This window comes from Neolamprologus brichardi, chromosome 18, assembly GCF_056152115.1.
Source record: "Neolamprologus brichardi isolate AB-2024 chromosome 18, ASM5615211v1, whole genome shotgun sequence".
Lineage (NCBI taxonomy): Eukaryota > Metazoa > Chordata > Actinopteri > Cichliformes > Cichlidae > Neolamprologus > Neolamprologus brichardi.
In genome coordinates this window covers 13,501,509-13,528,057 of record NC_142121.1, presented here as the reverse complement: position 1 = coordinate 13,528,057, position 26,549 = coordinate 13,501,509, and the positions used below count along the sequence as shown (strand labels likewise).

General features: G+C 40.3%; 2 protein-coding genes across 3 annotated transcripts in view; one reads left to right on the top strand and one right to left on the bottom strand.

Annotated features, from left to right (window-relative positions):
* The first annotated feature begins 176 nt into the window (after positions 1-176).
* On the top strand, positions 177-22,986 carry cc2d1b (coiled-coil and C2 domain containing 1B). Its single transcript, XM_087831472.1, has 26 exons — positions 177-255; positions 542-668; positions 766-910; positions 3,913-4,013; positions 5,615-5,725; positions 6,227-6,370; positions 6,624-6,951; positions 7,501-7,619; positions 9,404-9,482; positions 10,773-10,850; positions 12,342-12,469; positions 13,143-13,215; positions 13,399-13,538; positions 13,616-13,745; positions 13,971-14,143; positions 16,096-16,221; positions 16,524-16,582; positions 16,691-16,807; positions 17,124-17,197; positions 17,458-17,516; positions 17,600-17,651; positions 17,959-18,058; positions 18,740-18,830; positions 18,962-19,084; positions 19,353-19,402; positions 20,050-22,986. The coding sequence occupies exons 2-25, from the start codon at positions 606-608 to the stop codon at positions 19,362-19,364; spliced, it is 2,625 nt and encodes an 874-aa protein (XP_087687598.1). The 5' UTR covers positions 177-255; positions 542-605; the 3' UTR covers positions 19,365-19,402; positions 20,050-22,986.
* A 127-nt stretch (positions 22,987-23,113) lies between these two features.
* Positions 23,114-26,549, bottom strand: part of zfyve9a (zinc finger, FYVE domain containing 9a) — a 37,638-nt gene continuing 34,202 nt past the window's right edge. Inside the window, exons 19-20 of one of the 2 annotated variants that reach the window (XM_087832553.1) lie at positions 24,382-26,485; positions 23,114-24,166 (exon numbers count right to left, since the gene is read on the bottom strand). In XM_087832553.1, coding sequence (XP_087688679.1) covers positions 26,324-26,485 — 162 coding nt within the window. In that variant the 3' untranslated portion in view covers positions 23,114-24,166; positions 24,382-26,323. Of the gene's footprint in view, positions 24,167-24,360; positions 26,486-26,549 lie in introns of those variants that run through there. The other variant, XM_035908296.2, reaches the window with a different exon arrangement.

Genomic DNA, 26,549 nt, shown 5'->3' with positions numbered 1-26,549 from the left:
AAACCTCGTTACCAAATGTTTTACACGCAGGAAAACCTGACTTACTCAATAAACGTGGCTTGTATTTTTTTTTTCTTTAGTCAGTGGGGACCCCCTCGTTGCCTGGCAGACATGACTCAGGGCTTTAACTTTCAAGCAGCACTAGGGTGCTCCCAGGTTTAGCGCATGCGCGTTCAAAGAAATCCATTATAATGTCAAAGCATAGAAATGAAACTGTTCCTCTGAAAACTACCTGATGAAGTTGTGAACGAACAGGTAAATATAAACGGTCTTTTCGCGGTATGATAGTCTCTCTGAAGCCCTGGCGGGCAGATACAGAAGTAGTTTCCATCTTGTTTATAAATTAACTTTTAGACTTAAGAGCCGACAGACATGGTTGGCTAGCAGCTAGCTGGGCTAACGTCACCGTTGTTTGGCAGCTCGTTTTTGCAGCCTGTTCGGGAGCCACCTGACAACCGCTCACATGATTTCAACAACTACTGCAACCGACACTGATTACGACACCGACATATTTTCTTAAAGTGTACGTGTGTTCGTGTAGGTGAGGTTTGGACCACCGGGGTGTCTCCGAGGGGATATTTCTACAACAAGAAACCAAAACAAACATGTTTGGTAAGAAGAAGAGAGCACCGCAGCCCAAAGGCCAGGGCGCCGCTGCTGCCAAGCAGGTAACAACTCCAGTAAACATAAGGTTGCAAACACGAGGCTTTCTCTTCAGAAATATGTCAGCGTGGAGACGTTTATCCCCTTACTTCCTGCTTTTAGATGGGTCTGTTTGTAGACCTGAATCCCGAGGAGATGATGATGGGCATGGACGGAAACCTGGACGACCCGGATTTGGAGGCGGAACTTGCTGCTATTACTGGAAAAAAGGCTGCTGCAGGAGGAAAAGCCAGGCAGAAGGGGAAAAGTGAGTGCAGTAGTTATAACTTACAGTTCTGAAAACCCCACCTCCACACGCGCCCTTCTACACCTGTGGTAGGTACAGCTAACATTGGCTGTCATTTAAGCGCTGCACTCACAGTCTCAGGCTACATCCACACAAATGCAGTCACCATCCAGGTGTGTGTTTTAGCAGTTTCGAACATAACCTCTGAATTTACTAATTTGTCTTTAGACATGATTCGCAAGATCATGCAACTACACTTTATGTGTCAGTGTAAACAGGAAGCAGAGGGTTTGTTGGTTGGTAGAGCTGCTTAATTTTAGCTGTTATTGTGGTCAGTATTGAGATCACTCACAGCCTTTGTAATTTTGTATATTTAGTGAACTGATTTTAACAGTGGATTCCTTTGTACTCTGTAATGTTTCTTACTACAACCCTCATTCATCCAGTCACACTCTGATGGATGCATCAGGGAAGAATAGCCACCAATCTACCAATTAGTTAAATCTAACTCCAGTGCCACAGCCATCCCAAATGTTAAAAATAAATTAACTGAAAGCATGCTGCAGCCCAGCAGGAAGTGTACCTGTAAGTAATTGGGTTTTGAGCGGAAGCCGACATTGTTATTGCTAATATAATTTGATTATTTGTGCAGATTTGCTATGCAGGAAGACCATTAGGTACCAAAAGTATGATCAGAGATTTCTTTGCTTGGACCAGCAGTGTGTTGTCATATGGAGGCATTGCAAAGTAAATTCATTTTGTGGCTTGTTAGACAGAATCAGGGAACAATGATATAGTAAAAGTTTCCTCTCTTGCCCACTGTCACACACACTGTTACCGGGTAATTTGTTGATACGTGTGTTTGTTTTTCATATTTCTTGTTCATATTTGATCTTTTACCCCTGGGGGGACTCTTAATGAATGAATAAAGAATAAAGGTATAGCAGGAACGCAGTACTCAGAGATAAAATCAGAGTTTGTTGAAGAAAAACTGTCAGTGAGCATGTTAGGTGCACAGACTTTGTTAGTCTGGAAGCTCACTCAGCGTGTAAGTTAGCTCTCTTTTTGCAACAAAAACTCAAAGCTTCTAAAGTCGGGGTTTAGATCTCCTGAGGGGAGTCCCGAGTTGTCCTGAATATGATCAACACCATAGATAGTGTAAAGATGAATGTAGGCCAAAAAAAAGATACTCAGTAGTAGAGATGGCACGATACCACTTTTTTATGTCCGATACCGATACCATAAATTTGGATATCTGCCGATACCGATATGAATCCGATATAGTGTGTTTTTTAATCAATAAAAGTTTTTTTTAATATCTTGCTGCATTTTGTATAAGTTTATACTCAAGTTTAAATAAATAACAACACTAAAGCTATTCTGTTATACCTGTATGTAAAAACTACACTGCGCCCAAAATATTTCATAGTTCAGCAACACTAATCAATCTAATAAACTTAAACCTACTCCATCCTCCCTATTCTGGTATTTTAAAGAGTACTTAGCAGAAATACTTAGCAACCTAACTAATAGGGTTGCAAACTCCCAGCAAAAAAAAATAGGGAACCACCCTCCACCTCATGATGCTTAATTGATGTAATCAAATTTAATTTGATGCAGGGGGAAAAATGCACAGAAATAAATTATTTTTCAAGAATAATTAAATAGATTCAACATCTTTCTTCAACAGAATTGCAGACTGCACAGATGGTATCTTCCCAAAGGAAAAAGTAGTATAACTTACTAGGGTATATTAGACTTAACAGTTACTATATACAGTAATGGACTTCTATATATTTTACATCAGATTAAAACTTTGGGTGTAAGAGTCAGATAATTATTTATTAAAAGTTAGACATTTTAAATAAAAATAAGAAAGAAAAGTATGTCTTTGTGCCCCCTTTTGCCTGTTCATGCCCTATCGGCCCCCCTGGCTAAACTTTGCTAGATCCGCCCCTGCACAGTTACCAGCCGTCAGCTGCGTAGAAAAAGATCCTGGTGCAGAAAGTAATATTAAATAAATTCTAACAACAGCTTATCAAGCTTAATAGTGCTGCTGTTGTTCAGCCGCTGGTTTCCTCTTTCTGGTGCAAAGTGGGCCAAAAACTAAGAAGAGAGACGGACTCGACAGAAAAGCTGATCAGCTGATCATTAAGCAGTTTCACGATTGAAGTAGCAGCAGGAGAGAGAGAGAGAGAGGCAGTCGCTCCATATATCTGTTGTTAAGCTTAACGTGGGAATGCTTTACATTCAGAGATGAACTTACACACTTGCTTTACTTCTCTCTGGGAAAACTTCCTCAGAGATGAAATGCTGGTTTGGTAGCGAGGCTACAAATACACACAGCTGCTCTATCACATGATGCATACTGCTGTGACATGCTATGGTTATGAGCCGAGTTACGCCATGTCGCAAGTTTTGTGAGGAGCTTTTTTTATGTCTGTGAAGGTTCTCAGTCATCCAGGTCATCGTAGTCAAAGGAGCTTGCAAAGAAAAGCGTCTGGACTTCTTTAAGTTACTTGAAGACGTTTCACCTCTCATCCGAGAGGCTTCTTCAGTTCTAAGGTCAAATGGTGGAGAGTCCCTTTTCTTTGCAAGCTCCTTTGACGAGCTTTTTTTATATTTAATGGATCGGATTACATTTGTTATTTCTCGCCGATATCCGATCCAGTAATTTGGGTCAATATCGGACCGATACCAATACGTAATATCGGATTGGTCCATATCTACTCAGTAGTAACTATTCATAGAAGCCAAGACTGTTTTTTTGTACCAGGCTATAAGCAAACTTTTTAATGCAGTAAGTAATTTTAAGTAGAAATCTGGGGTTTTAATTGCCTCCAGAAACTGCAGTTTGTAGTACTTCAGCATCATTTTTTAGCTCTGGAGGTTGCCACCTTAGCCACCACAAATGTGTATATAAATAATTTGACTTAGACCTCGTTAAGACAACACAAGTACTGTCCATAGTTGGGATGTGCTAGTAGTAGAATTTTAATTTAAGTTTGAGTTTTGACTTGTAGGTCCCCTACCCATGGAAGATATCGCAAGAATGGCAGACGAGTGTATGAAGGACCTGGATGATGATGATGACGACAATGTCGAAGACGATGAAGACCTGTTGGTTAGTGTTTAAATAACCTGCTCTATTTGATCCATTCCCAAACTTTAGGCAAGGCCAGCAAGCAATTCTGCAGAAATCTTGTGAATTTAGGAGTTAGGCTGATGTGTTTATTTTATAACTTGGTATGTTTTCAGTGCACACCAGAGCTTTAAAACTGTAAACTGCATAGATTTAAAGATGAAAGGCTACTGAGTGCAGTGATAAAGTCCCATACATGGCAGAGACGTGGAAATGACTTTCCGGCCTAATCAAAGCGAGCTTGGATATTGTTGGTGATCAAAAGTCCACAAATACATTGACCAGTCTGGTTTAAGTTTTAGGTCACTTTATTCCATCCTTTTAGAATGATGTGGCTCACTAACCCAATAATCGTGCTTCGTGTTAGATTCCTTAGGAGTCATGGTTTCCAGTTTCTTGTAACGGTGTTTTAACAAATGCACAATTACACCAACTGGCCACTTTCGCGGCTAAACCTGTTCCACCGCTCTTTAATACAAATATTTAATCAGCCATTCACATGCCTCAACTCAGTGTATTTAGGCATGTTGACTTGGTCAGCAAAACTTGCTGAAGTTCAAGCATGAGCATCAGAATGAAGAAGAAAGGTGATTTAAGTGACTTTAGAAACTGCTCTATTGGGATTTTCCTCATGCAACCATCTCTGGGCTTTACAGAGAATGGTTTGAAAAAGAGAAACTCTCCAGCGAGTGGCAGTTCACTTTGGGGTCCTTAGTATCCATGGTGCACTGCTTGAATGCCACAGCCTACCTAAATGTTGTTGCTGGTAATTTCTGCCCATCTTTATGACCACAGTGTAGCTTCTGATGGCTGCTTCCAGCAGGATAATATCCCCTATCACAAAAACTCAAATGAGCTCAAACTGGTTTCCTGAATATGACAGCAAGTTCACTGTTCTCAAATTGCCTCCACAGTCAGCGGATCCCAATCCAATAGACTGCCTTTGGGTTGTGGCGGAATGGGAGATTCATATGGATGTGCATCCTGCATATCTACAGTAACTGTTCCATGATGTCATCTCAGTATGGGCTGAGAATTTCTGAGGAATGTTTCCAGCACTTTGTTGAATCTAAGTAACTAAGAATTAAAGGATTTCTTAAGGCAAAAGAGGGTCAACCTGGAACTAGGTGTACTTAATGAAGTGTCTGTTGAGTGTATAGAAGTCAGAAAGTGATCTGTAGCCAAAAAGATGACGTTCCTTTGGCAAATGTGTGCTTTTTCTAAGTCACTGCTCATCTTGTTGACCCTGAAAAACTGGAACAGAACAGCATTTTACTCATATTAACTCACAGTCACTATCAACTGACTCCATGAACTAAAACCAATAAAAACAAATAAATAAATTCACTCTGGCCTCTCTGTGCCTGTAAGTTTTATAGCTCACACATGGTGTTATTAAGCTGTAAATTACAGTTGGTTTGTTTTTTTTATGTTCTACACTTTCTGCTTTGCAGTATTTCCATTTATCAAACAACAGATGGAAAGCGTGACTCCCACTCGCTGCTTCTGAAATCCAGCTCTGTGTCTGCACAGAGAAAGCTTACTGTTGATCGGTTGCATTTTTTTTCTCCCCCCTCTATCAGGCAGAGCTACAGGAAGTGGTGGGTGAGGAGGAAGCTGAGGATGTTTCCTCCACATCCTCTGCCCCTGCTGAATCTTCTAAGGGTGAAACACCAGAGTCCCCAGCGGCACAGGTACAATACACGCTGCTTCTGCCAAACTTGAAACTGACACCATCAACACGTGTGTCAAATGGGAGATTTTTTTTTTTGCCTGTTGCCACTAACTGAAAAGAAAGGAAACATCCTACCTGTTTTTATAAAACTTGCTGCCTATTTTTTTCATATGAAATCAAAGATCTTTTACATTTTTACACAAACAACAGTTGTTCAACTGGCACGTGATCAGCTTCTGTTAACTAGATGCAGTTGAGGTAAATTATTTTCATTCCTTCTAGTAAGTCTGACTTCATTCCTGGTGATGTATTTCCTCACATCTGCATTTTAGTGTCTTTTAAAAACTTTGGATGCTTAACGTGCCTCGAATTTTAAGCATATGATTAAGGTTAAGATGTAGATGGACAGAAACTGAAAAATATGTTGTTTATGTCAACATGTTTTGCACGGTGAGTCATTTCCTTCTTTAACCAGATGTTTCCAGCTGCTTCTTAGGTTGTTTTGGTCTCACACTCGTAGGAGGAAGTAAAAGTCTCTGCGGCAGCCCCCGGCAGCCTCCAACACACCCTGGAGGAGAGGTTGGCAATGTACAAGACAGCCCTGCAGAACGCCAAGACAGCAGGGGAGTCCTCAAAAGCCAGGAGATATGATCGTGGTCTGAAGGTACGACATGCAGAGGGCATGAATTTACACCAAGTTGTTCGTTATGTCACAGTCAGAAGATGCACTTTTGGTTCGCATTTCTTAAAACACCTTATGTAAAAGATTTTCATCTATTTCTTACTCCGGCCCGTAAAACCTCTTGGTCATTGTTTACACTTGTGAGTCTTAAGTGATTAGATTTCTGCGATGAACCCTTTTTATTACACATGATGACGTCTTTGTTGACTTGATGAATTTATGGTTTCTCTCACAGACGTTGGAGTCAATGTTGGGTGCTGTGAAAAAAGGAAGGCCCGTAAATGAGGCAGAGATCCCGCCGCCTGTTGCCACCGGAGCCCCGAGCGCCGCCCCGCGACCAGCTGTGCCTGCAAGGCCTGCTCCCCCTGTACCATCGCCACCCCAGCCCTCTCAGTCACGGGAGTCGGAGGCCACATCACCACAGTCACCTGCTGCGCCCGATGTCATCACACCCAGCAGCGAGGAGGAGCAATCGTCTTCTGCTGCTCTATCCACTCTGAGCAGCCTCCCATCTCCTCAGGAGCAAACCGATGAGGAAGCTGCTGACGTTTCACAATCAGATGGTCAGTTTCACTTGAGTTGCACATTAGACCGTGTTTTTCTTTGCTCAGAATTGGCATGGAGACTACAGCCATAGGCATAATTGAGCTGCACAGTAAAAGCAGTCTGTCTGTGTTAGAATATCTGTTACGCTTGACTCTGATTATCAAAACAAGTCAGATTAAACTGACCAGAGAACAGTAACAAGTAGATGTTTTTTAATCTTCCAATCGATGAAAAAAACCCGTCTTCATCAAAATTTATTATTATATTTTTATTATTTATGTATTATGTAAAGACCTCAGTTTTCTCAACTCTTAAACAGGCTATATAAAGTGACCACCAACACATTTTAGGTTTAGATTATATTTTTTTTCTGTATTTTAGCACGCTATGATGCATTTGATCATGTGTAACTGGTAATGGTTTGCACACATTTGAGTTTGGATCGGAGGGAAGCTGATGACTGGTATAGCTGAGGCGAATCCGTCGTCTTCTCCCGCCTCATTATTGCGATGAATGAGGCCTTTCACTGTGGGAATTGACATCTGATTTGTCCGGTGAATCCTCAGCCAACAAGGCCACCAAGAAGATGCTTTTGGAGAGACAGCAAGAGTACAAGATGGCAGCGCTGAGAGCCAAGAAGCAAGGAGACGTGGAGCAAGCTAAGCTTTACTTCAAGACCAGTAAGGTGAGTCAGAGACCGGCAGGTATGAGTGATCTGTTCAAAATGAAGTGACAGATAACCAGCGGACTGAATTGTGGTCTGACAGGTCTGTTGTAGATGGTTTAAAAACATTTTCAATGTGATGTTTTTATATTAAATCAGATAAAAGGATTTCAGACAGAAACATGTAGCCATTTGTCACGTCTTTGTAAGAAATTGTGTATTTTCTGGGCTTCAACAGTGTAATTCAAAACGGTGTTTCTGTTTCCTGTTTAGCGTGTTTGTATCTGTGTGTATACACAGAACGAAGCCTTTTTCCGATGAGAAGTGCAGCAATGTTTCTGAGCAGAGGATGTCTCACAGGATTATTTTTAAGAAAAATCTAATACTTACCTTTACCAAGGAGCAATTGGTTCCTTTTTATTTTTTTCTGTTATTAACTTTTGGTGTCTATTTGGATCTGGGAACATTTTGAGATGGGGGGGCAAAACTGGAATTAAATTCTTCTCAAATAAATGTTTTTTTTTCCCTCAAAAAACATGAAGAATTTGATTAATTAATCCAGATATCTTTTTGAAATCAGAGCCTTCATGAGGCGCGTATCCTCACACTGCTCTTGTCCTCTTTGTTTTGCTCTTTAAACTTGTATCACCAGCTTTTTTCTTTGTTATCAGACGTGATCAGATTAAATTATTTCGAGTGAACATAACTTGAAATGTGGCAATGTGGGATTTTCAAATTGATAGATATCATAGATGTACATGCTAAAAATCTTGGACCTTTCAAATTTTGGTGACCTTGTACATTTGGTGACAAGGGGAAGCTCAGAGGTCAAGTTTACTGAAAATCTTTTGAAAGTCAGTTGATGTGTTTAAATAGACCTTTGAGAAATAACAGGCAATGAAGTATAATCACTGTTTGGTCGTGTATGCTGCCATGATTAAGGTGATTAGAGGGCGTGATTATGGCTTCTGGTGAGGTGGGTGTTTCAGGGACAGCTGTTCCAGGTGCCACCTAAAGATTGTACTACAGGAGGGTGGCACTGGCGAGTGGCACCATTTTCAAGAATATGTTGATTTACTTTAAATGCTACAAACCAAAATAGAACGAAAAGTAACATCCACAGCAAAGAATTCAGAACAAAAACGTGGTGGTTTACCACCAACAACTGTCTAGATTCACTTTGTGTGTCCTTTGCTGTATGTTCTTCTTTTTAGTGGGAAATTTGAGTCATCTAAAGTTTTCAGCCTTAAACAAACTGATGTCCACTAATGCTTGGTCATTTTATTATACAGTAATTATATTTTTCTGAACATTAGCTTTATTTCCTTCCTGATACACCCTGGAGTATCTCAGAAAGTTCATTCTGTTTATCTGTACGCAGCGTTTTCAGGGTAAGAAACATTTAATTTCTTTGATTACTGTGAATACTGATGAAACGTTTTTTCTCCCGAAAACACTGCATCCATACAAACTTTCTGGGATTGCCTCACCAGAATTATTGAGCATGCATCAAATCCTGTAGAGTTAACAAACACGGTGAAAAAAAGAAAAAGCATTCTGTTATCCTCTGTACATTCATTGCTCGTGTCTGATTTTATTTCCAGTGCTGTAAGATTTAGAAAACATTTATTTGAATCTAGAGTTAAAACAGTAGCATAGTACTGCACGTTGTTATCCCCACACTGTGTTGCTGCATAGTCTGTTGGCAGGGTTTCTCTCTGAAGAATGTGAAACATGCCAAAAATGTGGATCCTCACAAAGACCATCTTTATGTTTGACCTTTATTTTAAAAAAATTTGATCCAGAGTTTCGATGCAGCGATCGAGGCGTTGGAAAAAGGACAGTCAGTGGATCTGAGTGGCCTTCCTTCACCTCCAGGACAGGGTGAGAAACACTAGCATCAAATTTCAGTTTTGTTATGATGAACACACCAAGGAACTGGCACCAGTTCAAGTACAGTAAAAGCAATCAGTCTGTGTTGTCTTAATTGGTTAGAAATCTGCTATCCTGTTACGTTAGGGTTATTATAGGCCATTGTTTATCTTATACTGGGCCTTAGAGCAGAACCTCAGTTATAACGCCTCTCCTTTTAAGCCAACTTTCTTCTCATTGGCTGCCCGTTGCAAACAGAAGGCCTGAACAGCAGATGGGCGGGGCTTGTTCAGCTGGGATGTTTTGGTGAGATTATTCAAAAATGTAACATCCAAGGCTAAACTACATCTCCACATCAGTATGGTGAATATTTGTTTGGCACAGGCAGTAATAAACTTTTCTGTTTAGTACTTACCTAAGTAGTTTCTGACAGCGTTTTACCCAAAGCTGAACATTTCTCAACATTCCATCAGCCAGAAAAGACACTTTTAGTGTTTTGTGTCAGCATTACAAATGATTGAAAAAGTATCTTTTTCATCTGATTTTCTGTCATGCGTGTGCTTTTGCAGGGGTTGTCATGTTTAACATTAAACATGACAGAAAATGTAAATAATGAGGTCAGAGTATGCACAAATAATCAACCTGAGACAAAAGCTCAGACTTGACATTCAGTTTCAGTCAGTTCTTCGGTGTACTGCTTCACAGGCCATCATCTACATGTTTACCATCACCAGGGGGCAATGTCAAAAATATGTGGAACAACCGGTCTGTGGAGTACTCATGCACGTGCCGGTTCTGGTCCTTCAACCAGCCAAAGGGGGAGAACCAAAGTTAAAATGTACTTTTCAAAACAATGAAAACCGTCTGCCATGGCCGTCACCTGTGCTTGGCATGTCACTTTTTTGAACACTGATTGTTTTCTTTCACATCTCCCCCTCCTGGTTAACTCTCCTGTCACTCCTTTTCCCGCAAAGGGATGACTCCAGACAAAAAATGCATCCTTTACTTTGTGTAGCTAAATACCTACACAAATGGGTAATAACACATTACCATGAATTCTAGGGGGTGTACTACTCTACGTACACCAGCACCATAGTTCAACTTTAAGCTATAACACACTAAACTGGGGTATGTATGTAGTCACATTAATTATGCATCTAAAATGCAGTAAACTACTAATAACAAAAGTCTTTTTTAAAAAAGGACCTTATTCTAGAACCTCAATAGAGATCACACAGATCTTCCACAAACTTGTTTTCTCTTTGTTTCAGTTGACTTTGTGTTTTTGTGTTGAATGTCCAGGAGGAAGCTCTGCTCCGGTGGCTGCAGCTCCCGCTGGTCAAAGCACACAGCCGACCCAGCCGGCTGCAGCAGCTCCAGGTAGGAATCCTTTTAACAGTCACGTAGTTCTGCTTTCAGCTTATTTCTCTTAAAATACAGCAAATTATATCAGAAGAAAACATGCTGTTTGTTTGGTGACAGCGTTGTATTAATTTACATAAAGATGAGTAGCAGGAAGTGACCCCAAACATGACAGCTCTGATAAACATTCAGCTGTTTGCATTAAAAAGTAAACGTTCACAAGATGTCACATGGCTGATGAGATTTACAGTCCTTATAAGCACCCATGGTTCATTCATAGTAAAATCAATGAGCCTGTGTTGTGAAAAAATGTGTAGTATATGTATGTATGAGTTATTAATTAACTGAACAAACATTATACGTGAATTGTGCTTTTAACAGGCACTTCCTTGTACTTTTAAATATAATAATTCAAAAGATGGAAAAACCACAAATATATGATTTGGAGGTGGTGGGGGACACTGGGTTGTCTGGTAAGGAGTAAAGCTCATATTGCTAGATATTTTTGACTGGAAAGGCATCTCATAAGGGCAATTAGCCGCTGTGAGGGTGAAAATGGGGGCAACAACAGGTTGGGGTGACAGTTTACTTGGGCCTTTTGAACCTACATGGTAGCCAGGAGCGCAGCAGAGAGCTGCAGATGATAGACGAATGACACCAGGTCTCTCAGAGATATGGAGACAAAAGGAGCTGCAGCAGGTTTTGTAATGGTCCTTTGATCTGTCGACCAAAGGCCCTCTCTCTCTCCATCTTGGCTCAAGCTGAACTGAACTGTCACGTGTTTTTAGGAGGATGCAAATGCACCACTATAAAGGGAACAGGTGTGCCTAACTTGTAAAACAAGAGCTTTGTAGCAAAAAGGAGTGTGGAAAAGTAATTTTTTCTTCCAGATTATCATTATTATTATTATTATTATTATTATTATTATCATTGCTATGAATCAAAATAACTGTATTTTATATCTGATAATTTTACCTGCACCAACCGAGAGACATTTGCATCTTTAACTTCTGTTTGTTCGGCAAACAATTCGTCTTTTCATTACGTCCATATTGCCTCTGTACTCAGTCAGATAAAGCTACTGCCTCGTTCACAGGGTCGCTACAGTGGGTAGTTCTGGTTGATTTGGTAGTTTTTAAATCTTATTTTTGCTGCGGACCCTTCCAGACACAGCCCCCAAATGATTTTACCAGTCTCCCAATACATACACAGATTCACTCAGATACTGATTTTTATTTATTTAGTTGTTACTGATTATGATTAATAACAGTTCTGTGTTTTTATTGATACTTTTAGAATAAAAGGCTTTTGTAAAAGATATTTCTGTTTCATCTACCAAACACTGCTGGGAAAATTAAATAATTTAAAACAACACAAAAACTTGTTTTTTTTATTGTTATTTTTATCAGACATGACAACAGACAAATGATAACATGCTTTAAGCTCTTGTGTGTAACGGCAGAAATTTTTAGCTCTAATTTATTTGATTTTTTTTGTTTTTTCTTTCAGCCCCTTCAGCTCCTAAAGATGTGCTGGAGGCTCTCGAGCAGAGACGAGCCAAGTACATGGAGGCGTCTGCACAGGCCAAGGCCAGCGGAGACGACCGCAAGGCCCGAATGCACGACCGTATTGCCAAGGTAACAGGAGAAACTTCTGAAGTCTGTCCTTACAGTCAAAGTGCTCTGTTACTAAAGCTTTGTCACGCTCGTCCTCTCTGACATAGACACAGCGTTTTATTTTTCATGCAATCTTGGGTCGTTTCCACACACGAACTGCACACTTTGAACAGAATCAGAACGGGATTTGTTCCACAATTATTATTCTTCACATCGAGCACAGAGCAAGACTTGGATTACTTGAAGTATCGTTTGTTTGTAGATGAGGCGAATGCCTGAAAAGAAAGCGCTGGAGGCAGCATACTAAACTAATTAAGCTAATTACAAAGAGATTTATATGTGATCCAGCTGCGAAGGACATTTGTGTTCTTACGTGCTCCTCTGTCGGGTAAAAAGTTCTGGAAATGTTCAGGATTGTTCTGGATGAGTGAAAACAGGCCCGCTCCAAAATGTGAGACAGACCATCCTCTTTCCCTTTTTTGTTGAAGCTTGGATTTGTTTGTGTCTAAGACTTTAAAATCTCTAATAATTATGTGGGTATGAGTAAATAAAACGAGGCAATAAATTAAAGTGAGGGACATAATAACAAAGGCATAGTCTCCCAGCACTTAGAATCGGCAAACTTCTACGTTTACCCCCCGATGAGAGGATTGGCTCTGCTGCTAACATATTTTTAAACTCCCGCCTCCTGCAGCAATACCAGAGCGCCATCCGAGCTCACAAAGCAGGAAAAGCAGTCAACTTTGACGAGCTGCCGGTTCCCCCTGGTGAGATACATGTTTTTTATTTTTCCAAGTTAAATTTAACTCTATAAAGCCCAATTATATTTATGTGCTCATTTCTGTAGTGCAGGATTACTTTGTATACTTCTATTATTGCTGCAGCACAAATACATGGACATTTCTTTGTTCTGCTAAGCTGAAAAGGTCAGTGAACACCTTTTCTTACAGGCTTTCCTCCAATCCCTGGCCAGAAGGCAGTGGGAGCTGAGGAGGGGATTGTTGCTGCTCTGGAGGCAGCTAATAAGCTTGCCTCTAGTGATGCTGCTGAAGTAGCAGATGAGGAAGAGGATGAGGCAAAGGAAGAATTGGTAGGATCACAGAATTACAAGGTAATTAAATATTTGGTTCCTGTGGAAAAATTGACTGGAGTTTTTTGTCTGTGTAGGCAAAGCCTGCTGCTCCTGAAGAGCCAAAGAAGCCCACTTTAGACATTCCCACAGCAGGTCACGAACAGAAGAGGACTCCGTCAGCTTCACCTGACAGGACAACCATCGGAGAAGGACTCTCACAAGCAGGTAAGACACAAGAGTTTAAGTCTGAAGGATATAAGATATCCTCTGAAAACCCAGAGACTCTTTTGGCTCCTGAGAAACTCTTTAACAGAACATCCTCTCAACTCGTACTGAAAAGGTTTTAGACGAGGTAGATGGAAAGAAGTGCTGACTGACTAAAGAACCTAGGGGCTTATTACAGATCTATAAACTACTTCGCTTTGTGTCTGTTCTGTCTTCATTTTCCAGCTGTTCAGCAGCTGGAGTTCTTGGAGGGTCGAAAGAAGCAATACATGAAGGCTGCGCTGCAGGCGAAGCAGAAAAATGATATGGAGCAGGCAAAGATTTTTCTCCGCACCGCCAAGGGCTTCGAGCCCATGATCGAGGCGGCACGCAGCGGCAAAACTGTGGACATCAGCACGGTGAGCAGACAGTGGATCTACGCTTCATATCTGGATTAACCAAAACCTGCTTACAGTTAAAAATAGGCTTCATTCAGGTTGTAGATTACAAGGTCTGAGAACAGGTTCAGAAAAACCAAAAGTTTTTTTCACGTGCACCTCTAGAACATCTTTAATGTTTGCTGGTTTTAAATCTGTCAGCAGAAGTCCTGTTGTCTGTCCTTCTGTGATAAGCGCTGCACCTGCTCCAGCGTGCCAAAACCAAGATCATTCAGTTTGGTTCTCTGAACCACCACATAGTTAATTACTGCTCTTTAGAAGCTAGTCACAGAAAGTCCACTCAGTTTTTCTGTTTATTAAAAACTGAAATGTGGGCTGGAATTAAAATGTCAATCGTTCAACTGTGTTTTCATTTTGGAGCCGAAGAAGACGCTGCAGGGAGGCAAATTTGATAAAAAGGGCAGGTGGTCAGGAAATACTGTGTTGGCATCTGGTGATGCTGTGCTGGCTTTCACCACAGTCCAGATGTTTCTGCGTAATACCCTCCCTTAGACACCGCAGGATGTTGCTTGTATGGGCACCATTCCTCAGTGCAAAACCTGATCAATGTTGATAAATTGGAGAAAGAAATGAAGAGCATGTTTCCTGTCTTGCTCTTCACCTTCAGTGCTGCCTTTGCTATTAAAAAACCTGACTTCCAGGAAAAGATCTAAAAACGGCAGCTGTGATGAAAATGGTCTTTAGGTGCTCAGTAAGATCAGCCTGATTCAGATTATTTTTTGAGAAACACAATTTAAAGTTAGATAAAATGACTAAGTGGGAATGTTAGTTCTGAATGTGCCTTGATGGAGTTACGTTGATGTTTGTTGTTGAAATTTCATTGTGTTTTATGTAAGAATTAGGTTGAAGCTGCAAAACACAAGACAACAATTTGTTTCTAAAAACGTGCATGTTATATGACAGGCTTTAGATATTTAAATCTGACTCCCAAAACAAGTTTTTGGCCAGTGCAGTTAAATTATACGCACGCACAGGAGAGAAGAGGGTTATCAGAAGTTCATTTTGTTTAAATGATCAGATTTAAGATAAAATAAGAAATTTTATTTATCACTAAAGTTTGGAAAATTTGTCTGTGAAGGTTCTCAGTCATCCAGTTCATTGTAGACTAAGGAGCTTGGAAAGAAAAGTGTCTGGACTTCTTTAAGTTTCCTTGAAGACGTTTCACCTCTCATCCGAGAAGCTTCTTCAGTTCTAAGAGCAACTGGTGGAGAGTCCCAGATTTTAAGCTTGGCTCGTGTGATTAGGTAGAGGATCAATAGGGGATCCATGACCCTCTTGGGGGACATTCCCATAGGGCTTAAAATCTCGGACTCTCCACCAGTTACTCTTAGAACTGAAGAAGCTTCTCGGATGAGAGGTGAAACGTCTTCAAGGAAACTTAAAGAAGTCAAGATGCTTTTCTTTCCAAGCTCCTTTGGAAAATTTGGTGTTACAGCAATTATAAACACAACTAATAACAAACTAAAGCAATAATAATAAAGTAAAACAGAAAAAAAATAGCTCAAGAGCTCAAATAAACAAAAATAAAGTAGGTCAATAAACAAATATAGAAACCAAATAAAAAAACAAGGGTATCAAGTGATGCTAAACATGCTGATAAAAAAATATCTCAGTGAAATATAGAGAGAATAAAAGAATGAATTTTATTTAAAAGATGGCATACTAAATAAAATGTGGCTAAAAAAAAACAAAGAAGGGAAATGTGGGGTGACATTAATGTGTCTCTGCACACATGTGGTGTAAAGTGTTATGAACAGTGTATGGTTGAAATGAAGCTGCTGAGATGAGACTATAGAGAAATCTCACCCACACTGATGTGTTGAGTGTCTGCATTCGGAGCCACAAACACAGGCTAAAAATGCTCTCTCTCTCTCTCTCTCTCTCTCTCTCTCCCCCTCTCTCTCTGCCTGCAGGTACCGTCGCCTCCTGGTGACGAAGACGAAGACTTCATCCTGGTTCACCATAGCGACGTGCAGATCTCAGAGAAAGCCGAGGAAGTTTACGCGCAGCTGGCCAAGATCCTGAAAGAGCAGCACGAGGTAAAACCGCAGCAGAACCTTTATAAAAAGTTCTTTTTGAAATTTAACAGAATTCGATTTTTCTTCGGCCAAATTCTACAGATTATTTGTGATTTTAAATAAATGTATTTATGCCTTTAAACTATTAACAAGATTTCCCCTCAGAAGAAACTTTTCAGCTCTCTGATATGTTTGTTTATGAATAATTTCTGCTGCCAGAAACAGATTTTCTGCCTCTGGTTTCTCCAAACTGTGACCCTCTTCCTATAAGGAGGAGAATGTTAAGGTGTTAAGATTTCTCCTGGCTTTCTTCCTTCATTTAGAAATGTTTAACTTACTCCGAGCAGTTCAAACACCTGGGAAACGTCACTGAAACAACAAAGTAAGCTTCCTCGTCACCTACAGAGATTTACATTAAAACTCTAAATTAATTGTTGAATGATTGATGACATGAAACATGAAAAGGTTTTATTCCTTCATGTTTTTTTAGGTTTGAGAAAATGGCTGAAAGCTGTAAGAAGAGTATGGAAGTCTTGAAGTTGGCTCAGTCGAGGGGTCTGCCTCCTCCTAAACATCATTTTGAGGAGAAGTCATTTCGCATAGCCAAGTGGGAACATTTGCCATCAATTCTTTACTCCTGCTGAGTTATTCATTAGTTATAAAGTTAGCAAATAATCTGCCATCCATTTATTTTAATAGACGGTTAATATATTAAAGGGGTAGTAAATAATTTGATACATTCCTTCATCTTTTGCTTGCACTAAACAAATTTTAGAGAAAAACAGTTTTCTATTTGTTTGTAAAAGTGTATACAACATAATTTCGCTGAGTGACTGGTGCAGTTTTCTTAGTGTTTACACTTGAAGCAGATACAATAAATCACTCGACTTTCTCCCTGCTTTTTTTCCTGTTGTTGTTTTCAGGATATTTCCAGAGCTGAGCAGCACTGACATGGTTGTTATTATCGTTAAAGGGATGAATCTTCCTGCTCCCAGCGGTAAAAATCTGCATTTATCAGTTTTTCCTGTTTTGGGTTTTTCCCCCCCAAGGACGTGTTTATTCAGAATTTAAAAATATTCATATCAGCAATAAAACAGGAGGATGAACAGGGATAAACGAGGAATTCTACTCATAGAACAAACCAGTGATCTTGAATCAGTTACTCAGACTGATTTTCCATAGATCGAGTCGAAGGTCACACCTCAACGTGTGGGTAAAACAAAAGTTTCATGCTTTTTGCTTTTCTTCCTCCTGCAGGAATCCAAGCAAACGATCTGGATGCTTACGTCAAGTTTGAGTTCCCCTATCCCAGCGCGGTAAGAGCCTCAAAATCCCCCTTTTTAACAATTAACAGTGAGTGTTTTTGCTAAAGATTCATCTGCTGTTTTGCTGCCACCAGGAGCAGCCACAGAAACTCAAAACAGCTGTCATCAAGAACACTAACTCCCCAGGTGAGACATGACTCTTGCTTCAGGTGTGCTTTAGTTGTGGGATTTTTTTCTAGTTCCAGAGTGTATAAATGTTTCTTCTTTTTTTTTTTAAGGTCACAAGCATTTTTGCTGTTCAAAACAAACCGAGCCTTATTTTAGGTTCATTTTCATGCGAGATCATTTTGGTTTTAAAGTTGTGGTACTTTTTAAAAACTCTCTTAAGGAGTTTGGTAGAATTCCCTAATATTTCCATGTTGGCTTTATTTGTTGTCCTCTAAACTGCTTCATTTTGCTGAGCGATGTTGACTTTTTTGTCTCTTTTTGTCAGAATACAATCAGAGTTTCAAGCTTCAAATCAACCGCAACCATCGCGGCTTCAGGAGGGTGGTGACGGCTAAAGGCCTCAAACTAGAGCTGCTGCACAAAGGGTGAGTCCCAGGAGCTGCTGGTCGGACAGCATGCGACATGTAGTGAGTATTTAAAATGTGCTGTGAGAACTTTTCGAGCAGCTGCTGGTTCTTTAGTCATTAGCATGTTACAACAATGGGACTTTGCCACAAGAAGGGCTGTAATTGTACCTGTTTCTTTCAGATAAATGTGAGAAATTAGTCAAATCAGTCGTGCTAGTGGGTGTTTACTGTGAGGGATTACTGGTGATGTTTGAATATGCTGCAAAAAAGAAGATCTGAAAGTGGAAACGCATAATAACCAGAATCTCTGATGGGAGTCGTCAGGTTTAGTTTCTTATCACAGTGTAATTATATAAATGTGTCAGCCGGCTCTGCTGGTGTTTGCTGTGTGGGCTTAAGATCAGGGTAGTTTTTAGAAAGCTTTTAGAAGGAAGAAGTGCAGATTAACAAAGAGAATAAAAATGACACACATGCTGAATGAGCAGATGTTCAGAAACCAGATGATCCTACATGTTGAATGATGTCTTGTTTATTTTGGCATCACAGTTGTTCTATAGAGAGGTTTTCTATTTCAGTGGATGTTGAATGGGTTGCCAATGACTTGGTGGATGTTTAGAGGTTAAACCTTGATTTTTCTTATTTCATAAACGCTGTCCTTAGCTGTGGCTCATCAGTGTAACCGTGTCTGTCGTCTCACAGCGGTTTCTTGCGGAGCGACAAGCCGATCGGAACAGCCCTGCTGAAGCTGGACAAGCTGGAGTCCCACAGTGAAATCAGGGAGATTGTCGAGGTGAATGACATTCAGTTTGAAAGGATAAGGAGATTGATCTGTGGTGTTTTTAAGTTAATTCGTTAAGACAGAAATCAGCAGGCCGTTTGTCTGAGAGGGTTAGGATGTGATCACGGTGTTTCGTGTGCCAGGTGATGGACGGACGGAAACCCACAGGGGGTCGCATTGAAGTGAAGGTCAGACTGCGGGAGCCTCTTAGCGGTCAGGACATGCAGACGAGCACGGAGCGCTGGCTGGTGATCGACCAGTCGCAGGTAACATATAAAGATATGAAAAAGCTCAGTAATTAGAATATGAGCAACCCTCAATGACTTCAGCTTTACTTAGAATGGCTTTCTTTAATTTGCTTGCTTTTATAGTTTATTTGCCTTTTTTCTGCTTGTTTAGTTAATTTTACTAATTTGTTGTTAAGGGTTTTTTTTTTGTTTTGTTTCGTATTGGGTTAAGGTTATGTTGTTAGCCAGGTGTGTGTGGTTTTGTAAAATGTTCTCAGAGCTTTACCTGTCCTTTCTTTTTTGGTAGGTTCTTGTTTAGATGTTACTGCAAGACTGAAGATGAAGTGCAAGAAGAAGGTAATTATACGGTTTACATTCACAATCATAGCTAGAAGATGAGCCTGCCATCACAATGTAGGTGAAGAGACTTTTTAGATGCTTTGATTTCTTTTGGTCACCTGTCCCAGATGGATGCCTTAAAATGTACCACAAACACACTTTTTCAGGTTTGATCCAGTGAATTAGAAGAAAAAAGATCCAACATCCAGAGTACCAATGTCTCTCAGACATTAGGTTGTATAGTTTTGCTGCTGAAATGATGATATATTTTATAATATTGTTGCTCAATGCTACTAAAAGGGGGGGAAAAAACAAAAAAACTTAATTGGCAACCCCTCAGCCTCAAAGTAGACACAGCCATCGGATCAGTCCCAGAATGCTACATCACATTGTATTACGTTGAATTATTGCGTTTACAAGATTTTCAGAACACTTGACCTCCAATCTTGACTTTGAGCTCAAGGTCACCAGGATTCAAACTCATCCAAGATTTTTAGGTTATGGCTAGAAAAGTTAATGTCTGCAGTGCATCTGTGAAAACAGCTTCAGCAAAAAATAAAATAAAATCCTTAAAATCTAGTTATTTACAGATCGGTTTTGTTGTATTTGATTATTTTATGTTTAATTCCTCCTTGACTGAAACTGGTGATGTCTTTGCCCTGCAGATGTGAGGAACTCAATCAAAAACACTCAGAGGGAGAAGAGGAGGAGATGATGAAGGTGGTTTGGGAAGTTCTGAAGACGGTCTGTTGTTCAGTTTGGACTCAGACCTACACGGGTCTTGTAGTATCTTTTGCACATTTGCACGACACACACGCTCCCCTTCACTCAGCAGGAGACACGGAGCTGCCTTATGGAGACGTGAACCTCGTGTCTGCCTCCAGCGGAAGGCGATGAGGGGCCTCTCTTTGAGATTGAAAAACACTCAGGCAAAGATCACAGCTGCCTGAACTGTTTCCTGATGTGTGGGTCCGGCATGGTGTCCTTTGCGAGTGACAAAGGGGGCCGGTGTTGAGTTAAGCTGATCCTGCTGCCTGACGTAACTTTTAGTTAATATATCAAAGAATGTGTAAATAGTCCTTGTGGTATCTAGAACTGCACCTATGCACTAATACCAAAGTAATCACAGTTGCTGTAAAATCCTGCGTATTTGAAAGCTGCCTTTAGCTGCCAAATCTGTTACGATATATACATTTAAATTATATAATTACAGCCTGGGCTGTTGGGAGTTTTCAGTACATTTTCCGCTCAGTTACAGTCTGTCACAGACTTTGGTGTGAAAACGTCAGGCAGATATTGCAGTAGCCACCTCATGTTTATTTAACAGGAAAGTAAGCCAAGAAATGACCAGATTACACAAGGTACGATCGTTATTTTAGAGACCACACATTTCATATGCGTTGCAAGTCCTCTAATTGTGGTCACTAAACTGCACACTCACCTGCCTGCCGTTTTAGGTGCATTTGACTTGTTTACACTGAATAGCACAAAAACTGGAGATGAATAATGTCACATGTGAGGAGGAGAGTACACAGGATCGACTTTAAAAAGCATCGTGTAAAGGAACAGAAAGAAAGAAAGATTTAAATGTCAGGAAACTCTAAGCTTAGCCTAGCTTTGCATAAAACTGGAAGGGGGCTGCAAATTGAATCCTGTTTAAAAATACAACTAGTTTTTGAAGGTCACAGATGAACACATTTTATATTTATTTCTACCCACTCATTTTGTAGAAGGAGTTTAGAACCTTTAAAAAGACTCACCACTGGCTGTCTCAGTCATTATGCTCAGCTAACCTAACCTGAAGCAAAAGCAGCTCTAGTCTTCTGGATTTATTCTTTTGACAGCATATGGGGGCCATTCTGGGTGGTTTTCATAATCCACAGTTCACAATAATTCCTGAATAATTTATTTAGGTGTCGCCCACCAGTCGATTCTGTCTGAAACAAGCTGTTTTAGCTCCTCCCCCTTTATTAAGTCAGTTTCCTTCTGATTGGCTGCCCCTTGCATACACCAGCTTCAAGTTTCTGTGTTTTAGGTATACTGCCCTGATTATTTGAAACTTTGGCTAGCATATATATAAAACAGGAAATAAAAGATAAAACACACTAGCTCCACTTTAAAGTTTTGAGTTCACAGGGAAAAATTTAATAAATTTTGAAATTTTAAGGGTGGATTTTTTTTTCACTTTAGTTTTCAAGAATATGTCAGTTTCTGTAACGTCATTGTTATTCAACAAACATCAATCGAATCACATATTTATGTACAGTGCGATGAGGTTAAACCAGCCTTGCAAAGTCGAGCAATGTTTCAAAGAATAAGTCGGAAATTTAGCTCCATTGTTTATTTAAAATGGCCCTCATGTGCTGTCATAGAGTCTCAACAGGAATGTTTGTCACTACTTTTGAAATCTATGGACCATCTCATGTGAGGGAAACTGAATATTGGGAGTAAAACCTCAGTGAAAATGAATATTGGGAGTGAAACCTCTCAGTGTTTTAATAAAGGGTCAGTTCACTCAAATTACCAAACCACGTCAAGCCAAGCACTTTTTCACATGTCATTCAGAAACAGTTGACTGAATGAATTGCCATGGTGAGTTCGAGTTAAGATAAAGCTCTAAGCGGAGTCTTTCCCAGCTGCCTTAAAATGCCTCAAATGACTGAAACGGAGTCGTTTCACATGACTCTGCAGTGTCTTTCAGCTCTTTGTTTCTACTTTGCAACCCTGTTTTGGAGTATTTTGCAGCTAAAGAGACTTCTGTGCAGTTGCTGTGTTACATCCATGTAGTGTCTGAAATGTACCAAGAGCTGTAGCAAACTATCTGCATGTAGTACATAAATGGGTAATTGGAAAGCCTTAAATTCATTAGGAGGTTAATGTCGATTCAAGTGAGGCAAGAAAACGAATGCTTCCAATAATACTGAGTGAACTAACCCTTTAAAAAATGAACCGCAGAAGAAGCCATACAAGTTTAACTGAGCCAACGACGTAAATCCCACCTCAAGCAGGTGTACCTCAGACTGTCTGCGTCATTATTATCATTATCATTATTATTATTATTATTACTACCATGGTCACACATTTCAGTTTCCGCTTCTTCTAATTTTCTTTTTTAAAATCTGCGCCGAATTTTTAGTATAAAGGAAAAAAGTTCAGTTTACAGTAAACACTGATCAAAATACTGAAGCTGGGTCCACGCAGGAAGCGATGTCACTCATCACGCGTAGCCTTGAAGCTAAAAGGTTTGTAGCTAGTGGACTTTCTAGACCCCGGTTGCCTAGGTAACCCTCTAACGCATTTACCGCACTGTGATATGTCAATTAACGGTATCTTGTGCTCTTATTGGCCGAAGTTGATTGAAGTTGAGTAAAGCTCATCTCGGGATACGCCCACTTTGCCCTCACCAACCGTTATGTCGCCTGTCATCGCTTCCTGTGTGGAAGCCATTAAAATGTTTTAGTTTTTACCATATAGGTGTACACACAGATCATGATTTGGTTTCTAAAATGCTTCATAATTAACAGAATCAGTTCTTTGATTTTTGACTGAATCTGCTGATCCTGCTCTAAAACGAACCAATAAAAAAAAAATCCTGTTTTAAATGTGTACTGTCAAGTTTTTTCAAACATAAAAAACAAACAAACAAATACTCGTCTCAATTTTCTATAAGTTTTTATTTTACATATACTACAGTATTTTTTGACAAAGGAGGGGGAAAGATGAACAGGCTTTTTGGCTTTTCAAACTGATTTATTAAAAAAAATAATAATAAAGAACTGAACAAGTTCATATTTTTGTGGAGAATTTTCTGACTGTTGAAATGCAAAGTTGACTCGCTCCAGTCGCCTTTTCCGGCTCATTTCTGTTTGCATGCAGTGTTATAGGTTTAAACAGTAACATCTTACAACTGAATACAAAACAAATGCTACTTTTTTAAACAAATTGCACCTTTTTTTTCTTCTTTTTTTGGATTTCGGGCATATTGCACACTTCAGATAATGCAAAAAGGAAAAAAAGAATTAAACAGTAACAAAAGAGCGAGTCAGAAAAATAGATCCTCGTGCTCCCCTTTTCATTATGCTAATTTATTTAATTTTTTTTAAGAAACACAGTGATTGAACCCCACTGCTTCTGGTATGATCACAGTAAAATAACCCAGAAGTGGTGAACTTTGACCTTTTTTTTTCCTTTTAAACTAAACGTTACTTTGCTACAGTAGCTCCTAAAAGATTCTGATTAATAAATGAATGCAGAGCGGCTACAGGTCAGATTTAAACTTCAAGCGTCGGCTCTTCTGCAGATTTTCCTCTGATTGTCTGATTCTCACTCGAGATTGTTTTACATCAGCACAATTAACAATGGAGAAATTAGCATAATGCAGAATGGTTACTGTACAGAGCTTTTTAAACACAGCAGGGTGGGGCTTTTTTTCTTCCGTTTTTGTGATCAGTCTCGTCAGAAACGAGCACATTTTGCAGATTTAAACAGAAACATGAGGAATACATTCTTAGACTTCTTGTCCAGGTCCATGTTGTTGAAGGAGAGCAGAGTCCAGATCAGACGGTGAACCTCCAACGTGCCTGATTTTAGAAAACACCTCAGAGGTTCAGGGTGTTTAGAGAAGTCTTGACTTCGAGGTTTGGAAGGATGCAGACAACTTGAGATGAGATACATTCAGCTTCGGGTCATTTAAGTCTCGACAAATACTGACCTCTTACCTCCAGGACACCCTGATGCTCACTTTAACTCTCCTGTAAATGGCTTAAATCCAGTGCACTGCATCTGCAAGGTAATACAGTTTATTTATATATAATAATATTATATATATATATCAGTTATTCTCGTTATGATTAAAAAGACAAAAATGAGGTGAAGATTTTTTCGACCTCTGCTGAACCAACACTGAATGACTGATGAGATTAAAAACTGACTCTCTCCCCCCACCCCACCCTCCCGCACATTTATGTACAGATTGATTATCGATAAAGCATCGGAACCTTTATTTAAATCAGCTGTCTGAACGATAATACTGGGATCTCTGGAGGCTACAGATGTTTCAGGCGTGATCAAGGAGAATTCGTCCTGCCTACAAAAGTATGTACAACGAGTGAAGTAAAGCATCTGGTGACTGATGAGTAAAGCTTCTGAAGTGAATCTGAAATGGTTTTCCTTTTCTCCCTTGATGAAACACTACTGCAGGCACTGAGCACCACGGTGCAAAAAAAAAAAAAAAGAAAAAAAAAAAAAGGGAAAGAAATCACCACCTCCTTCCACGATGATTAGTACTGTTTTGAAACAGAAATAGTCCAAACTTTTCAGTAACGGATATGACTCTCCCTTGCACCAGCATCCGTGCTACACAGAGGCAGGTTTCAGAATTCAATGCTTCAGGACCTCCGGCTGCCACAGTGATGTGCGATCAGGAAGCAGGAGGTCAGTCCCGATACCCACACTTAAGGAGCATCTGAGCAGGAGCCATGAATGTAGTTTCCATCGCTGTGCAGGTGCATTTTTTGTAATGGCCACCAGGGGGCGAGTCCTGTGGCTGTAAGAAAAAACTTGCTTGGCTCTTGGCTCATTCTTCGCGACCTCAGCGAACACCTTCCTGGTGACTTTTTGTGCTCAATCACCAGTGTCATGTCGTGCATCACAATATGATTCACATATGATGACCAGCTCATAACTAGCAGATTTTAATAAAATAGTGTTAAGTCTAACGGGTCAAAACATATCTGCAGGTTAGATTATAAGATGGAACCGCTGTTGTAGTTTATTTGATTTCTTTTGTGTTTAGAGACCAAAATTAACTATTTGGCCCCAACTGATATTTTGAGCTCTGGAGTGCTGCTTTATGTACCAAAGGGCAGAACTGCAGCACGTTTAACCAAAACTCGTGGCTCTTTCAATTGGTATTAAAGGCTGTATTATCCTCCATTCTCCCATAGCATTTGATTGATTGAAGGCTGTGTGTCACTGCAGGAGAGGTCCTATCTGTCACAGTTCTGCTCGTGATTTAGTCACTACTTCTGGTTGATTAGTTTGTATTTGTGCAGCCACGGCCGTTTCAGCTTTACTCTCACAGTGTTAAGGCGACCTTTAGGGAATAATGTGTCTCTTTGTCAAAATGCACGAGAGCTCAGGGTGTCCTGACCTGTGAGGACGGCTGCAATTACAGAGACGTCACTGATCACTACGGGTTTGCGTTTGGTAGAAAGGAGAGAGTGCTTTCTCCTTAAAAACTCTGCAGCTCTTAAACCAGGAAATAGATGGAGTTGATTGTTAATTCTACAGCTCCTCTGATAATAGACAGAATAATTCATCATCCTATTCACACACACCCTGGTTTTACTCATTTCATAATTCACTCATTTGTCTAAAATCATGAAGCTAAAACTGCATTTAAGAGGAAAGTTGAGAGGCTTAATGAATTCCACAATTCATCATGCTCAGCTTTTAGGTTCACAGACACGATTCTAATGGCACTGGTTTACTAATTTATAACAAGGCTAAACACCCTGTGACCCTTTCATTGTAATAAACACTCTTCTTACTTAAACTCCGAATGAGATAAGTTTTACTTAGTGCCTTCATCCCTTCCTGGATGCGTTCGCTATCTGAGGACAAACTGCACAATATCGGCCGCCTGACGCTCGTCGCGTGGCAGCTTCTCAGAGGCAGCAAAAGTGTGGGTATCAGGACGGACACAGTGTGATCTGTGGAGACATCCTGACTGAGGTGACAGGTGATCCTATTCAGAGCTTCCTCAGACCGTGGGTGGATGCATAGGTTTGGCTTGAGGAATGCTACCCTGCCGGGCACGGCACAGTTTTCGGGCTCTTTTGAAGTGCAAACGGCCGAAGGGAGATGATGTCAGAAAAAAAGAAGAAGAAGAAGTTTGGAGGTGAGAAGGGGTGCAGGTTGGTGGGATGTCTGAAGTTCCTAAGAGATGATCTCCAGGATGTAGAAGATCAGCTCCATGACCACCGGGCCCTCGCTCAGTTGACACGCCCCGCCGTGAATGACGGGGATCAGAGCGCTGTCCAGGTCGCTCAGGTACTGAGGCAGGAGAGGCTGGCCGTTGCTTCCGACCAGATAACCCACCTGCGGAGAATGAAAGGGTGAAGTCATACCAAAGATCTAGTGTAAACTGGCACATCGGGCAGAT